General features: G+C 35.7%; 1 protein-coding gene across 1 annotated transcript in view; it reads right to left on the bottom strand.

Moving 5' to 3' along the window:
- Positions 1–2135: 2135 nt before the first annotated feature.
- GNPTAB (N-acetylglucosamine-1-phosphate transferase subunits alpha and beta) overlaps positions 2136–17756 on the bottom strand; it is a 42628-nt gene continuing 27007 nt past the window's right edge. Inside the window, exons 13-21 of the mRNA XM_026695026.2 lie at positions 14521–15626; positions 13995–14194; positions 12007–12226; positions 10886–10999; positions 9133–9218; positions 7345–7443; positions 5926–6093; positions 4858–4948; positions 2136–4084 (exon numbers count right to left, since the gene is read on the bottom strand). Of these exons, the coding sequence (XP_026550811.2) occupies positions 4007–4084; positions 4858–4948; positions 5926–6093; positions 7345–7443; positions 9133–9218; positions 10886–10999; positions 12007–12226; positions 13995–14194; positions 14521–15626 (2162 nt within the window). The 3' untranslated portion in view covers positions 2136–4006. The remainder of the gene's footprint in view (positions 4085–4857; positions 4949–5925; positions 6094–7344; positions 7444–9132; positions 9219–10885; positions 11000–12006; positions 12227–13994; positions 14195–14520; positions 15627–17756) is intronic.

The raw sequence follows: 17756 nt of genomic DNA, 5'->3' as shown, positions 1-17756 counted from the left end.
GAAAACACGCCGCCAGCAGCCGGTTCTGCTGTCCTGAACCCGTCCCGCCCTTTCTTCAAAGGTCTACTCTTGCGTCAGAGAGGGAATGCGAGAAAAGCCCACGTGACTCGCGAGGGAGCGTTCCAGTTCGGCACGTGGACCCTGTGCAAACGAAGTTGGAGAGGAGGGTGGCTTTTTTCCTTCACCACCATTTTTTTTTTAAATAAATTTTTATTGGTTTTTAAGACAAACATAGACAGACAAAACAAAAAAACATCAAGCCATCTTCCATATATATATACATACAGTGTGTCGGTTGGTTTACAAATTGTTTTGTGCTTCCATTTCGTAGTCTTCAATTACAATTACATTGTATATATTCTCATATTTTCAATCAAATATTAAGTACATTAATATCATTGTTAATCATTTATACTTTTATTCATGTTTTATGAAATAATCCATATTTTACTTAATTTACTTAATTTGTTTTATGACAGTTCATATCATCTCAAATCTATCCTACAATCAGATATAATCTATATCCTACAATCAGATATCTTTATATATTTATTATTTTCTAAGAATCTACATATGTCATTACCATGTTTTATTGTCTAACCATTGATAGAATGGATCCCAAATTTTATAAAATTGTTTATCATCTTCTTCTCTAATTTCAAATGTCAATCTACTCATTTCAGCACATTCCAATATTTTCTTAATGACTTCCTTCACCACCATTGAGGAGTGGGGGGAAAGGATACTTACACCCCCTAGAAGATTGTGAGATAGGGGACCATACATAAATCGATAAAAAAATAAATACACCGAAATGAATAACACACAAGCATACCCAAGATTGCGAGATGGGCAGTTGTATATACATATCTGTAGAAACGCATGACTATACAAAACACACACACAACACAAATACAGCTTTTTTGAACCTATTCCATGTCTGTCCGGTGTTGGTTGAACCTAACCTGGATGCTTTTTCACCTGAACATCTGATCTCATTCACAAAGCCCTTTCAATTCCACTCCACAATCTCTCTCCCTCTCCCTCCCCTCTCTCACACACACGGTTTATTTTAGAAGTCTTACTCTTCTAAGTATTACTCTTAATACTTTTCTCTGCATGCCTTCCCATTTTTAGATAGTTATCTAGCATCAACGTTTGGGTTGAAAGCACTTGAAGTCAAACTCTGAAGATTGGGAACAGCTCAGCACCCTGGGAAAAAGTGGCTTAATTTAAAGAGAAAATAAGGCAGAAGAGTAGTTTTACCACAGCAAGATTTTTGTTAATAGAAAGCAAGCAGAGACCACTTAATGTTCCTATTTCCTTATTTATTGTACAGAATTCCAGCTATAGAATTTTAAGCTGCCCAGAGTTATTTGGTTGAGTTGGGCATCTGTGGAAACTGAATGAATGAGTGCATACGTGCATTTGTGCCTGTTTGCGTGCATGCATATATACATAAAATGGGTAACCCTAACTTTTCTGCATTTTAATGAGATCATAAGGCTATCAGAAATCGGGCTGCAGCAAAACAAATCAATATTTGGTGCCGTCATTTACCAGTTGATTTTTTTCATTCAGATTTTATAGCCCTAAGGGAAGACTTCTGTCATTTTGTACTGAAAGTCAAATGGTGGTCCCAGTCAAACCTAATGAGCACACACATGTACATGACAAGGTGCTGGATGGGTATTCCAATTGCTCACTTCACAGCTTAAAAGCATAGGGGAAAAAAGCAAAACAACTATATTTTCTTATTGGTGAAATTAATATTGTAAAAAATGCATTTTTCCTGACTGCATTCTTGTATAATTTTCATAGCTCTCAATAGTGCTTTTTGCATTTTCCCTTGAAAGTTACCAAATTTGGAGAACATTGAATACAAGGATGCAGAAGTGGAAATCAATGCAGCTAAGAAATCCTTATTCCTCATCTTTTTCAATCATTAACTCCATAAATCATTTCAACTTTTTTCTTCTTTTAGCAAAAAAGTCTGCAGGTGGTTTCCAGTCTTTCAACAACAACAAAAAGTACTTACTGTTTTTCCCCTGATCAAACAGGTCAGTTTTGTCATTTCCAAATGTTAGTCTTCATCATTTGATAACTGAAATAACTCATATAACTAAGTACAATAATGCTTTTTATTGTTCATTTTTATTAAAAGTTTTTACATAGCTAAAAGACATATAGCAGTAAAGAGAAAAAGAGAAAAGAAAAGGTGTAGAACAGAATACAGTTAAAGGGGGAAAAGTCCCATAGTTACAGAAGCTACTTTATAGCAGTTACAAACAAACTTTTTATCCCTCCGCCATCTTAGCATTACAACAATCTCTTCAGCCCTTTATTCAATTTTTTAAAGTTGTGGTATAAAAGGTGCTTTATTTATTTTTTTAAGTTAAAAAGAAGTTACTTTACAGAAGCTGAAATTTATTTGTATTTAAAATTAATCATGTGTTTTTTTAGATAACAAAAAAGGTGCTTTTTTATTTGGAAATATTTAACAGTAATACGAAAATTAAATCTTTCATCATTCTTTGACACATCTTCCAGAAAACATTTTAAATCAGTGACACTGTTAACAGAAAAATATATTTTACAGCATATGTTCAATGAAAATCTTTTATCTTCATTATAAAATGATTGATGTAATCTAAACTCTAGTAAAGTTATTCATGACTGAGGATGATCCATTCAAAATATCTTTTTCTAAATTATCCTTTTTTTCTGTTCCTGATTTTGGAAAATTACCAATAATGCAGATTATGGAACAAATCTGTTTTCAAAAAACATGATATGAGAAATTAAGTCAGTATCATGCTAATACACTTACAAAGCAATACAATGTATGACAAAATGTAGCAACCCATTTTTACTGCTAAAATATACATGTTTGTATAAATAATAGTTACATCTAAGCCTCTTTACTAGACTGTAACCTTTAAATGTTAATTCGGCATTCAGTTATTAATGTGACTAAAATTTGACTAAGTGGATTGAGCAGCAATTTACATTATGATCAACAAAGGTAGCACCACACATTTGAACAGTATTTATGTACCAATTTCTTTTGTACCTAATTACAGAAAATATAGCAACAAAACTGACATTTTGAATATTTCTTTGAGAAAATAATCTATAGTTGAATCCATTACATATAAATACTTTACCATAAGTAGGTGGCATGTAAATTGGAAGTAGCAATATAGGAAGTAGCTAAAAATAGCAATTTTGCCCCTTTGTGTTACAAGTGCAAGATTCACAGTGGCTCCCATAGATGAACAGTAGGACTCTAACCCTGATAATGATTCCAGTTGTGCTCCAATGCTACCGGGGAATTCTGTCAATTTAAAGATTACTTGCACATTCATAAAAACATCTGGAAACTGATTCTCTTTTAGGCTTCATATCACATTCTTCCTTCTCTTGTAATCTACAGATAAGGAATTTGAAATTAGTAACATAAACCATCCTATTGATCTAACTGGCTGCAGCAAAGAATACCATGACATACTTGTGATAACGATTTTGATGTATACTAGCACACACACCCCTCTTTGTATTAGTGGGATGCAGAATTACTGCCCAAATTTGTATGTTTTCTGATTCAGAGAACAGAATAAACAAACCAAAGAAGTAACCAAATGGTTAATAGTTCATTAAGAGCCTTGCGACAGAAGCTTAGAACACATCTAATAGAAACATAACTTTCCAGTATTATATTTCATTGGCAATGGATGCTGCAATAAATGCAGCTATTTTTCAGTAACCCTTATTATGAAAAGGATAAAGCATTCAGAAGATCACTTGTGAGTCACAAACATTTGAAAACATTTGGCAACGCAATGCTTCCTGCCTCACAAACAATTTTTCCCTTTCTAAATTCAGTAGCATGGATCACACATAGAAACACAGCAATAAGGGAATGGGGCCACTTCTCCAGAAATAACTGAAGACTTTACATGCTTATCACATGTTGAGGTAGTCTGATTTACAAATAAGCATTCTTTTACACTTTCATTCGTTCATAACAAACTTCTTTCTGAATCCTCCTCCTTGGAAAAAATTTTCGTTTGAAAGTTATTAGCTGAAAAATAAAAGAACAAGTTATTTTTTTAACATTGATGCACATGGTCATGTCGCTATATTCCATATCCTGGAAATATCTATCCAACACCTGTATTTACAACATCTGCATTTCAGAGGTAAGACTAGTTTCCTCTAGACTAGACTTTATAGCTATTACACCCTTTGAGGAAAACCATGAAACCCTGTATAACATGTCTTTGAAACTGTTATATGCATAGTTCCCCGTTAATCTAGAAAGTGACATATTCCATCAAATCATAACAATTCTAAGCATGATTTTTTTTCTGGGGAAAAATAATCCACCCAGTCTTTCTTCCCGAACAGGCTATTGGTATTATTGAGGATGTATATGCATCTAAATTTTGGGCCCCAGCCTTTTAGCCAGATATCTATAAACATCTTCATAAAACATATTTTATGCTCTTTAAGCAACACACTATCAATTCAAATGTGAAGTTGTAAAGAATGCCCATCCTAAAAACTTGAAACTAAGAACCTTTGTTTCCATGACTGTAACAGTAGTTCTTTTCATAGAAGCAGAAATAAAGAGGTCATTTTAGAGCAATTCTTTCTCGTCTCCATCCAATTACATCTTCTACTACTTTTGATGAATTCATTTCTGTAACTGCTTAATACTGTTGAAACCACATAAATGGTGGCTGGTACAATAAGGTAAAGATTTTGACCTTAGCATATTGTATTTTCCCATATTTGAACTTCTACTATACAGTGATTGATCTCCCAAGAAGAATTCAATGTATGTAGCTTTACCTGCTCAGCAAAAAATGAGGTGACTGTGAACACAATCAATGTGACTAATACACAATGCGTCCAGAATTTCAGCTTATCCCTGTAGGCTCTCCTAAGTAAATATGATAAAAACAAGAAATATTTTTTTAAAAAATAAATAAATGATTAAATCCAACATACCAGAGAAAATTTATGTAACTAAAAGATAGCTACCTTTTTTTTTAGCCTTTTTTAAAAAGTAAAAATAAGAGGCCAATACTCTGGGAAGTGGCAGAAGAGAATACCCCCACCCGTAATTTTAGATTTGTGCATTACAGGTACTCCTCACTTAACAGTCAGTTGCTTAATTGTTTTGAAGATATGTTGGACTTTAAAAAAAGTTACACTCCCCCCCATATCCACAGTTACATGATTGCATTTTAGGTGTTTGGCAACCAGCTCACATTTATGACTGGGTGCAACATGCCACAATCACGTGACCACACTTTGCAACTTTTTTTGCCATTTTCAAGCAGAAATTGTCATTGAATATGCTAAATTAATGACCTCGTGATTTGTTTAATGGCCATGTGATTCATTTAATGACTGCAGTGACTCACTTAAGGAATGTCATAACAATGGTCTTAAAATCATATCAAGTCACATGATGATCCATTTAACAGCCACAACAACTGAACACTTCTGGGCTCAGTTTGTCAAGCACAACCTGTACTCTTTGACTGGGGGAAATACTAACATTTGAAAGAATGAACAAAATAAAACTTCAATGCAATTTTTAGTATTTTGTCCTTGCATTAATTAAATCATTTAACCAGTTGGCTGAAAGCAAAGATTACATTATTAAAAGGAGACTCTATAACAAAGCATGCTTAAATTGCACAGAATCTGAAATATCAATGGAATTTTTGAATTATTGCTCTTTTGTTGTCTGTCTTTTTAAAAAATAGTTATTGTTACCCATTTTAATTTTAAGTAAATTTAACCCACCATAAAAGAAAAGAGAATGTCATTTGGTCAACTCAGAAAAGTCTTACTTCAAGTGATAACACAATATCTGCATATTCATTTCAAGGGTGCTGAAGGACTCACCATTCCTGAAGCTCCTGTGTATGAAGAAAGCGATTTCGATATTCTCTGGGTAGTTCAAATTGTGATGGGATGGGAAACATGGATTCATAAAAATCCCTAAGAACGGCCTTTACAGTCTGGGCATCCTTATGATTGTGATCAATGTTGTCATTAAGACAAACAAATTTTCTGGGGAAAAAACACATCATAAAAGAAATCTTACTGGAGAAAAATCAACTTTACTTTTTAATCAGCTATTAATCTCAATGGATACATTCTCCTACTTCAGTTAAAAGCAATGTGACATTTCAGGCTAATAAGAATAAAAAGGTTGAGAATGTCTATTATATGTAACACTAGTATCTGTACTTACAGATATGTAAGACTTTCTACTATCTTCTCTTTACATTTCTAAAAGATTTATCTTCTTTTTGTACATAGTATGTATTTTATAGACAACTAACAGTCTTTATGTTCCTAATATAAGAAAATTGTTTCATTGCAATAAGTTTTTGTTGTTGTTAGTAATGTCACAGAAATGATGCATAATAATTCACAGAGAAAAGTAAAATAAAACCATATTGAAAGATTAAAACTATAAATTAATTAGCAATTAGCTAAGGGAGCGAGGATCCCACTTAGTTCCAAAATGGCGCTATTCCTAATCTGGCAGTGATTTTGAAGAGGCTGGATCAAGTGTCACACAAATTTGCCTGTTTTGCAGATCTTTACATTAAGAAGAACCTGTAATGAGATACTCAAAGTCTCAGATAACCAATTTCATTGCTGCTCAAAATTTTAAGAGTTACATCCACTATCTTCTGAAACCAGAAAATATTTGGCAATTTATGCTGACCTTTTATATTATCACATTTTGGGGCACTATTAACAATCTAGCAACCAGGTTTTATATCAACTGAAATCTTTGGACACTCTTCAAGGACAACAGAGTACAATAGTCTAGACATGACGCAACAAAGGCATGGATAATTCTTGAAGATCAGAGGCATTCAAGAATGGCCACAGCTGACATACTTAACACAATTGTAAATTCTTTGCTATTTAATATTATATGAATATAATGTGCTATGTGTGAAAATCTGTGTAAATCCCTTCTTGCTTCTCCCATAGACTTTATTGAAACCTTAGAAAGAGACAGACAATGCAATAAGATTCCCATTTAAACTCTGGGACAATCTCAGTTTAGAAATTAAATAAATGAAAGGCAACTGGGGTATTAATAGTTTAGATTAGTTGTGTCCATTAAAAGATGCTTAAGTGGTCATTAAATGAGAACTATTTAAAACTACTGAAACTTCAGTGTAATCTAAAATAAGCATGAAATTATAACTTAAACCATCAACAATTAAAAGCCTATTCAAAATATTTCCTCTATGAGATAAAAAAATATAGATTAAAAAAATGATTAGAAATGCACACCTGGGATTTTTTCGTATGTCATCAAGCTGTCCAACTACATGAGAAACATTTGTACGGATCATTTTGAATGCTACTTCTTCTTCTCCCATAATTTCAAACCTTGATAATATATAAAAAAAATGTAAGCATCAACGAAATAATATGAACTAGGAAATTAAAGGAATGGCATTATCCTTTTTGTCATAGTTCTTCAAGTCAAGTACCACTGAGTTGGATTTGACTCATGGAAATCCTGTCTCTGGGAATAATTAATAGCTCTTTCAGCAGCATTATACTAATATTTCTTTCATCTGCTCTAACCCACCTTTATTTTCTGTTTTGCCCTTCCACCTCCCTCAATCTTGTCAAAATTTCATTCGCTTGCATCCCCCATTCAACTTGCTGATCATTTCAGGGAAGTAGCCAGCTTTTATTTGATCTAGGACCATCTGATTCATCCTTAGTCAGTCCATGATATTTTAGTAACCACCTCCAAAAGTGAAGGTTTCTATTTTCTTCCATTCTTTCCCCTGTATCTGTTAGAAATTACTTAAACTCTAAAGGTTGATTAATTCATATAGTACAGAGATGCAAGCATGGAGTTCTGGATTCTTCATAATGACCTGGTATGATGCTTGAGATGAATGCTTGAGATGAAAGAAGGCATCTGTATTTTCTTCTGTGTAATAAAGGAACATATTGTGCTTGCATCTGCATTTCTAAACTCTCATGTTGTATTTGTATGTATGTGTGTATTTGAAAAATGGGAAGAACAGAATGAGCTACATATGCTTTTCTCTGGGTCATATGTTCAAGGGGTCTTAGAATGGAGGAATTAAGAGCATCTGAGCTACTGCACAACTGCCTCTCTCATCAGGATGAGTTAGGAGAATTTGGGGGGGGGTATTTCTCTTAACTCCTCAGCCTGATCCAATCTAGCCCATTTTTGAACTTGATCTTTCTTTTGCTAGCTTCTCCTCACCCTGTCCAGGATAATTATTACACAGAGAGGCTTTAGAATCGGAGTTCTGTTCCTTTTACATAATTTCCTTCTGCTGGTTTGCAAATAATAAAACAGGACATCGCATCTCCATGGGAGAAGTTATCAAAAAAGTCAAGTTGGTATCTGTGACCACACAATCAAAGTCTTGCTTCTTTTTATATGGGATGCGCATTAAAAATGCAGGGCTTCAACCTTTGCTGGCACCCTTGCTAACACCCCTGCTAGTTAAATTTTGTATCTATCTTAGGGTTGAATAACTTATAGTGGTGAAGAGCATCCAATCGACAGTAGAAAATTATTCAATAAAGCTTAATTATATCTTTATGCATTATATTCATGAATAACTTTTATGGGCATATGGCATAATTAAGGCTAATAATTCTTGATATCACTACATTAGGTGTCATCAAAGATGTACAGCCCTCTTGTGAAAATACAATACTCCAGATTAAAGATGGATCAAGAGTCCATCTTACATCTTCAACCTTTTTTAAAAAAAAAATTATTTTAACTTCTATTATATCATGCTTTGTTACTAGGTGGCTTTAAATCTGAGTTTTTCAAAACACAGATAGTTCATAGATTAATTATGTCATAGTTCATAGATTAGGGCTGTCAAACTCCTGGCCTGTGGACCGGATGCGTCACGTGCTGGCCACACCCATGCCCGATTTAGCGAAGGGGGAAAAAGTCCCAATATGTCACGTGATGCTGCTATGATGGCATGAGTTTAATACCCCTGTCATAGATGGTTCTTTAGTTATTTATTATTATTGTTGCAGTTTAAGTAAAATAAACATCAATACCTATATTTGTTTTTGTCCTTATATGCTTTACGAATTCTATCAGTCACAAGTTTACAGTTCATTAGCAGACCTTTAGTCACTGGAGGCTGAAAAATAAACAATTATGAAAAATTATGGATCATTACCTCTATATTTTTATTTTCAGTTAGAAAAGGTTGCTGATATTCTTTAATTTTAACAAAGAAGCAGAATTTATAGCAATTCAGCAAATGTCAGAGACATAATTCTAATATTATACAAAATAGGGTGACTTTAAAAATAATTGCCTTCATTTCCATATTTCTTATGCATATGTTACAGTATGCAATGTATTCTCTAACAAGGAAGAAAAATGCTTGTTAATCTTTGACAATCAGAAAAACACACCAACTAAGATCTGAACAGGGATTCCCAGTTAAGTAACATTTGCTGGCAAAACCATAAATAATTCTAAAAACATAACTTTCAATTCTAAACGGATTTTTTAAAAAATAGATTTACATCTTGTACCTGGAAACCCAACTGAAACAATTCAAACAGAAATGTAAAGATTCTACAGCATCAATAGTATATAGTATTGTAGGAGAGAGGCTGTCAGAGCCAGGGGGAGGAGTCAAGTGGGGCAACAGTTTAGAATCTCTTGTGATCACAAGAGGATTAAGTCCAATCTCTCCCTCACCATTGACTCTTATCAAATTTGACCCAGGTATAAAATATTAATCTAAGAAGATTCTTGTGCAAGGGCTTGAGCAATAAATCAGTAATTTTGAACTTTCACATATGGACCTGGTTGTTTGTGCCTGACAAGTGTAGACTATAGTGGTATATAAAAGTATACTATAGTATATTTCAAGCACATTTTTCTTTAAAGATGAAAATTACAGCTGAATAGAAATCATGAAGGCTCTTAACTACCAAAAGGGGATCATGAAAATATTATAGAATTGAGCTTTTTATACAAAAATGTCTTACATCTCATTCTGCCAAAGACTTTGTACATAATTTCACATTTAATATTTTCCCATTTCCATTTTTTATTTATTGTCAAATTTTGGACTATTAGCCCCTCAAAGTAAGAATTTGTTCTCTTATTATTTATAAAGTATTTGAACAGAATCATGGCATTTAGAATCAGCAGAAAAGACTATGTGGTTCCAATCAAATATACGCAACTGAACTGTGGAGTTCTTGGTATTCTCTCAGCTTGGTTGCTTACTTGCAGACATTTCATTACCCAACTAGGTAACATCATCAGTGCATGATTACTGATCAACACCACCAGGGTCATACTATTCAATTCCAGGCAATGGAAAAAACTTAGAAAATTTGATTTTTGTGATGAATTAAAAAGATTATTGTTAATTTCAAAAATCCTATTTCAATCCAAATTTGGATTTCATGAATTACAGTTGTTTCACACTATATTGCTATTTTTCTATCCCTAACAAGATTTTCAGAAATAATTCTGTCATAACTTCGGGAGAGGATGCAATCTGTTTATTATTGAATGAATAAACAAAAACCCTGGACATGCTCATTCTGTTGGCATATATAAAATGGAGATTGTTTTTCATCAGTCAAATGAACCATAAATTCTCTTTACACATGCATTTTTGACTATGACATCTAATAGTTTATTAGAAGATTTTTAAGTATTATAATTTAACAATCTGATCTACTACAAATTATATAAGTGTTGTAAATTAATTTTGTCTGAAATGACTGTCTGTACAAATTAATAGCAGAATAAAGTCACATTATACCAGTTGCTTACCAGATTGGGATCATAGTATGCCTCTTGAGTTGGTGGTACGATGTTAATTTGAGTTATATTTAATGGAAGGGATTTAGAACAATTTATTAACATTTGCTCCAGTCCTGTTAAATCCTAGTAAGGGATAGGTAAAAAAAGAAAAGATTTATGGATTTTTCCTACTGCAATCTTCACAATCTTAAAAATATAATAAATACAAATGTGATTATCTCAGCAACTGTCCAACCTGTACTTAGTCTCTGCATTAGTTGCAAATAAATTATTCTCCCAAAATTCAATAATATTTTTAAAAATGGGATAATCAGGAAAAGTTTAGTTGATAATCTTTCTTCCTGACAGACTCTATTTCTACAAGAAGGAATTTTGGTATAGGGAACAGCATTCAATAGTCTGAAATGGTATATTCCCCATACCTTCTCTCAACAACCCTGTGAAATAGTTTACAATAAGATTTTCCCAAAGTTTATAAAATAAGTTCCATGATTGAATGAGATTCTAAAACTAGGGTTTTCGAGTCCTAGGTCAACATTAATTACTACAGTGACTTTCACATCCCAGCCTCACATTCCCAGTGGAATTGGAAAGCTCTTTTGATTAAGCATAGCTTACTATGTCTTATGAAAACAGAACTTAATTATAGCAATAGTTATTTATATGTTTTCTTCACCACGGGTTGAATGTAGCTTCCTTAAAACTTTCCATAATTAAATATCAACCACTACTTATCTTGTTCAGATGATGCAAGCTATGGTTAATTAGAAATAGAAAAACAGCTTTTATGCTTGTTCTCCCAACTACAGGAAATACAAGCCTGGGGGAGATTAATGTGCTGACAAATATGGTAGAGATAATATTTTAAATGTATATTGTTCTATCATTTGTCATATGTTTAAAAATATAATTTAAGAAGATACCTTTCCATCTCACTTAAAAGACTCTTCCCTTTTATTACAACTGACTTTAATGACTCATTGAGCAAGATTCACTGACTTTCTGGGAAATATTTTAGAAGTCATAAGGAAGCCCACTCAGAAAACTACTTTGACCAACTCTATTGCTGAATCTAAATCATACTTGCCGCAATTATATGGAAGAAGCTACAATGTTTTTTTTTTAATTACCTGCAAACTTAAAGGGAGTTCATGAATTCTTGTGGCCAATGTACGAATTTCCCGGTCAGATAATATTCCAGAGTGATCTGTATCAATTTCATCAAAAACCTGGGAAATATTGAGTTGTTGAACTGCACTCATGAGGTAATAGAAATATGAAAAGGCAAACTGCATATCTTCAGAATGGCGTACTTTATGAAAGGAGGTCTTGTCAAATTCCTCAGGAAAACTGTCAAGAAAAAAAAGGAATGAATTACTCGCGTTTACAAAGTTTCAATAACTGTTTCTAGTACCAAAAGCACTTACCGTATTTGCGGCGTATAAGACGACCCGGCGTATAAGGCGACCCACCACCACCACCGGAAACGCCTCCAGAAATCCCGGGGCTGCAGCGGCAGGGCAGAGTGCCAGGGTCCGTGGGAAGAGCGGGAAGGCTGCAGCCTCGGGCGGAGCGAGGCGAGCGGGATGAAGCGGAGCGACGCAGGGGATCCAGGAAGCTAGAGGCGCCTTCGCTGCGTCCAACAAGCATCCGAAAGCCGGCAGTAGATATACCGGCGTATAAGACGACCCCCCACTTGGAGGCATGTTTTTCGGGGCAAAAAGTCGTCTTATACGCCCGGCAAATCGGTAGATTTATATACCGCTTCATTGTGTTTTACAGCCCTCTCTAGGTGATTTACAGAATCAGCATATTGCCCTGCAACAATCTAGGTCCTCATTTTACCAACCTTGGAAGGATAGAAGACTTGAGTCAACCTTGAATTGGTCAGGATCAAACTCCCTGAACAGTGAGCACAGTCAACCTGCAATACTGCATTCTAACTACTGCGCCACCATAGTTTCTAAGTAACTTTTCCAGTAGAAGATACTATACAACTGTCATTTTCAGTAGTATCGTTTTATTGTAAAGGAGTTTTTATACATCTTTAACCCCCACTCCAATTAAATGCAAAAAATAAGGTTGTTCAGACATCGACAGACATTTGTTAAGACTTGTTATAAGTCACTCTTCTGCAATGTCATCCTTAATCAAGTGCCATGGCATCTGTGCAACTAAGGTCTATGACCAAAAAAGTCCTACATTTATCAGATCTTTTCCTTATTCCCAACAAGAAGCCTTATTTCAATGCATTTATATATGCAAAAGTTGCCTTTCACATTGCCATCAAATGTATGGTTTCTCAGGCAGGGCAGTCAAGTATATTGATAGTAATCATACTCTCCAACCACTCTCCAACATCCAAAGATTGCCTGAACAGCTTAGAAAAACTATGACAGTCCTATGTCATTTTAAGATTCTGATGATAACTGATCACAAGCCATGCTAAGCATGTATATTCCAATGAGCTTTTATAGTATTTCAAGCAACCAAGAACTATTTAGTCACAGTGGTTTTCAAGTAGAAAAGTGGGAGAAAAATATTTAAATAAATAAACAGAATAATCAGGCATGATATTCCCTTTTGAAAAAAAAACGGGGCCGGCCAAAGAGACCCCCCACCGCGCGCCAAGAAATCGCTGCCCAGCTCCCTTTTCCTGCCGCTCAGCGGCCCTCCGCTCGCACCGCCCGCCCGCCCGGGCTCCGCTCGCACCACCCGCCCGTCCGCCCGGGCTCCGCTCACCGCCCGCCCGGGCTCCGCTCACACCGCCCGCCCGGGCTCCGCTCAGGTATCCGGCTGGGGCTGTCAGGAGTTGCTACTGCCGGCGCGGCTCAGCAGCTCCAGTCCCGCGTTGCCTCGGGAAGGGAAGGCAAAACCAGGAGCCGCTGCTGCCGTTGCAAGCGCCGCCGCGGCTCTTCCTTTTTGCCTTTCCTTCCTGAGGCAACGCGGACTGGAGCCACGCAGAGCCGCGCCAGCGGTAGCAACTCCTGACTTGGGACCTCCGAGGGGAGGGGAAGGAGGAGAAGAAGGAGGGAAAGGGGGCATTCCCAAAAAATCGAATTCGATTTTAATCAGAAGAATATCATGTCTGATAATTAGCCTTCCCCATTGGACTTACAGATCCTGTAATTCCTGCATGACTTTTCGATCTATCATATGGGGCATATGAGCAGGGACTTTCCGAGAGGTGAATCCAAATTTTCCATTTAGAAGCTTATTTACATATCTGAGGGAATCAGCAAATGTATCTTTCAGTTGTCTTCCAACAAGTTTACTTTCTGTGAAATAAGCCAGCTCCTTCTTTAATGATTCTTCTTCCTAAAAAAACAAGGACACACATCATGCTTACATAAGCAACAGAATCAATTCAGCTTCATTTTTTTTTACTTAATCCAAGAGCCTAAATTATTTGCTTAACCCACTTTTGTTAACAATTTGGCTTTTTTATTAATTGCTTAGATTTAGAGGCTGCCCAAGTCCAGACGACTGTAGGCAGCTTACAGTTACTAAATTTATGAATTGCTCTATAGTATGTTCCCTGAATACAGATTTTTTTTAAATAAAAAAGTGTATATAGAATTCAGTGAGAGCCAGAAAGAAGTAAAAAGCCATTGCCAAAGTATTTCAGTCCTTTGGATACTCACATCAAGAAGATCTTGGAAATACTTATGTTTTTCCCATGGCAAAAAGCCTTGATAATTTCCGATGTAATATTGTAATTTTCTTCTCGGACCTTCTATGATGTCTTCCTCAGAAAATGCTGGATTTACACCTGCTTCTTTCTTCTTTCGTTGTTCAATTTTCCTTTCCTGGATTTCTTTCTGCATAAGGGTATTCAAGGCTTTAACCTGAAATCCATGCTTTTTATCCATATTCCTGACAACAAGTGTGGGCTTTACTGTAGAGCGGTAGCTTAGAGAAAAATCATTGGTTACCTTCATTTCCACCAGAATGCTACTTGTTGGTACAAATCCTGGGAGAGACGTATTGTGCATTTTTTCTGTAGGTACTATTTTGCCTTCATTGTCATTTTGGAAAGATCTCTGCCAAAGCATGGTCTTTCCAATGATTTTCAGCCCTTTGTCTCTCCTCCTTGATTCCTCAAGATCATTTAGCACCGTCTTTGTTTCTGAAGGCATCAATTGGAGTGGTCGAAGGAGAGCAGCCTTGGATAGATTATAACCCTTCTGAGTAATATCGCCAACTATGAGCTGCAATTCCAAATTCTGCAGAGCTATCTTTACATCTTCAGGAAGCGCAGACATATTAACTGCCTGAATTACCATTTCTTCATCTAAATTACTGGATGTACCATTGGGATATTTTTTAACTCTTGGGAAACGTCTTTCTTCTGGAATATCCTCAAATATCATTTCCGCTTCTGGCACTGAAGTTGTAGCTTTCAAATCTCCCGCAGGCTGCTGGGTGGCAGTTGTATTCAATTTGGATTCCTCCCTAGTATCCACTTCTAAGGTCATTTGCATCTTGAATTCCTCTTCATCTTTACTTTGAAAGGTAAGATTAAAATGAATTACAGTTGCATTCATTCCACTATGCATTAGCAGGTGGATTGTCTTCCATTTGTTAGCAATAGAAGCATGGCGTATTATTGGGTTGTCACTATAAGCGCCTTCTAGTCCTTTCTTGGCTATTTCAGCAAAGCTGAAATAAGGTAGAGATTCACCTTTCGGGATGATATAATGAGTCTGATTCTTTTGAAGAGTTACCTTGTACAACTCACCAAAGTGATCTGGAAGAAGAGAGTATTGTTATTTACATAGTGCTGTTGTTTTCACCCTACCTTTGTTCCAGGTCCTCTGTTATATTCTTAACAATTCAATGGGATAGGTTAGGCAAAGGAAATATGTGACTGGACGCTGGGCACTTATTGAATTGGAAACGGGTATCCATAACTCCAGTCCAATACTACACTATATTAACTTGGTATGATCTGCTAATTTCCCATTATCTTGTCTTTCTAAGACAAATAGCATTTTCCAGTTTTAGATGTTTAACCAAAGTGGACAATTATTTATTTATTTATTTATTTATTTATTTATTTATTTATTTATTTGATTTGCCAATTGTTTACAAGATAATAAGTATAAATGTATACATAGTTGTGAATACATGAAATGGGTACATATAAGAAAAATAAAGAATAAAAGAAACAATAGGACAGGGACGGTAGGCACGTTGGTGCGCTTATGCACGCCCCCTACAGACCTCTTAGGAAAGGGGTGAGGTCAATAGTAGACAGTCTAAGGTTAAAGTTTTTGGGGTTTGGGGAAGAAACTACAGAGTCGGGTAGAGTATTCCAGACATTGACCACTCTATTGCTGAAGTCGTATTTCCTGCAATCAAGTTTAGTGCGGTTAACTTTGAGTTTGTATCTATTGTGTGCTCTTGTGTTGTTATGGTTGAAGCTGAAGTATTCATTGACAGGTAGGACATTGCAATGTATGATTTTATATACCATGCTTAAGTCAGACCGAAGACGGCGTAATTCAAGGTTTTCAAGTTCTAGAATTTCAAGTCTGGTGGCATAAGGTATTCTACAACGAGTAGAGGAGTGGAGAACTCTTCTTGTGAAATATTTCTGGACTTTCTCAATTGTGCTAATATCAGATACGTAGTGTGGGTTCCAGACTGATGAACTGTATTAGAGTATTGGTCTAGCAAATGTTTTGTATGCTCTGGTTAGTAGTGTGATATTACCAGAGAAAAAGCTACGTAGGATTAGGTTAACAACTCTTAATGCCTTTTTGGCTATGTAGTTGCAGTGGGCTCTAGCACTTAGATCATTAGAGGTGAGTATTCCAAGATCCTTTACAGAGCTTGAGTCATCAACAAGATCTTGACTATTCAGCTTGTATTTTATTTTCTGATTTTTTTGCCAATATGTAAGACAGAGCATGACATATTCACATGACATATACAGGAAATCAGTTGTGGATACAGTGGTTCTCATCCCATGGCCAGAAGACACCTGGGAGGCCATGATGTGATCACAGAGTGTCATGCCCCAATGTATAACTTCTATACTGTTGTTGCCCTCTAGCCCCATCTAGTGGCCCGAGAGGCAAATATGCCCCAAATATATTGTTTGAAGTTGATCCCATCCATTTACTCATCACCCCACACTCTCAAACGCTGGGAAGCCATTTTCTTTAGCATTTGGAGAAGGACAAGGAAGCATCCATCTTAATCTGTGGCACATAGTCATCCAAGGACAAACCCACATCCCATACACAGAGCATCGCTAGTGAGATTTAAATTGCTTGTATTTATTATTTGTTATGTTCAGTGGTAACTTAATACTGTCTATCTTGTATTTGGTTCTCATTGTGTGTATCCCTATTTTCCTCAGTTTCACCATATCCTGTTCTTTCAATAAAGCATTCAGAATTATGCACACGGTTTGTTTTATTGGAGGATAGGTGGGTTTAGCTGCATGTCGAGCTGCACACAGACTAACATGTAGTGGGGACAGAACACAGAGGGTCTGCAAAGGTTTGAAGAAATGTTATGATTTCAATTTTGAGTTAAATCTTGGGGGTCCATGGCCACAAAATATATTTAAAGGGGGTCCATGGTGAAGACAAGATTGAGAACCACTGCTCTAGCCTACAGTCACATGGACTGTAAAATTTCAACACAGAAAGAAATATAGCCGTGTTCCCCGAAGAATTCACTTTAAAACATTAACACACTAAAATATAGTGAAATAAAATAGGGAAGGAATATATTCTATATCCAAGACAGAAAGGTTAGGTCCCTATTTAACAATTCAGTTTTCTTATCCTATTATGCCGCCTATTTTATTCCACTCCTATACATCCAAACGAGAACAAAAGGGTAAAAACAGCGTAAAAAAAGA

The sequence above is a fragment of the Notechis scutatus genome, chromosome 6, assembly GCF_049901735.1.
Source record: "Notechis scutatus isolate UNSWTSFEM ecotype Mainland chromosome 6, rNotScu1.2, whole genome shotgun sequence".
Lineage (NCBI taxonomy): Eukaryota > Metazoa > Chordata > Lepidosauria > Squamata > Elapidae > Notechis > Notechis scutatus.
This window is presented reverse-complemented; position numbering and strand designations above follow the sequence as displayed.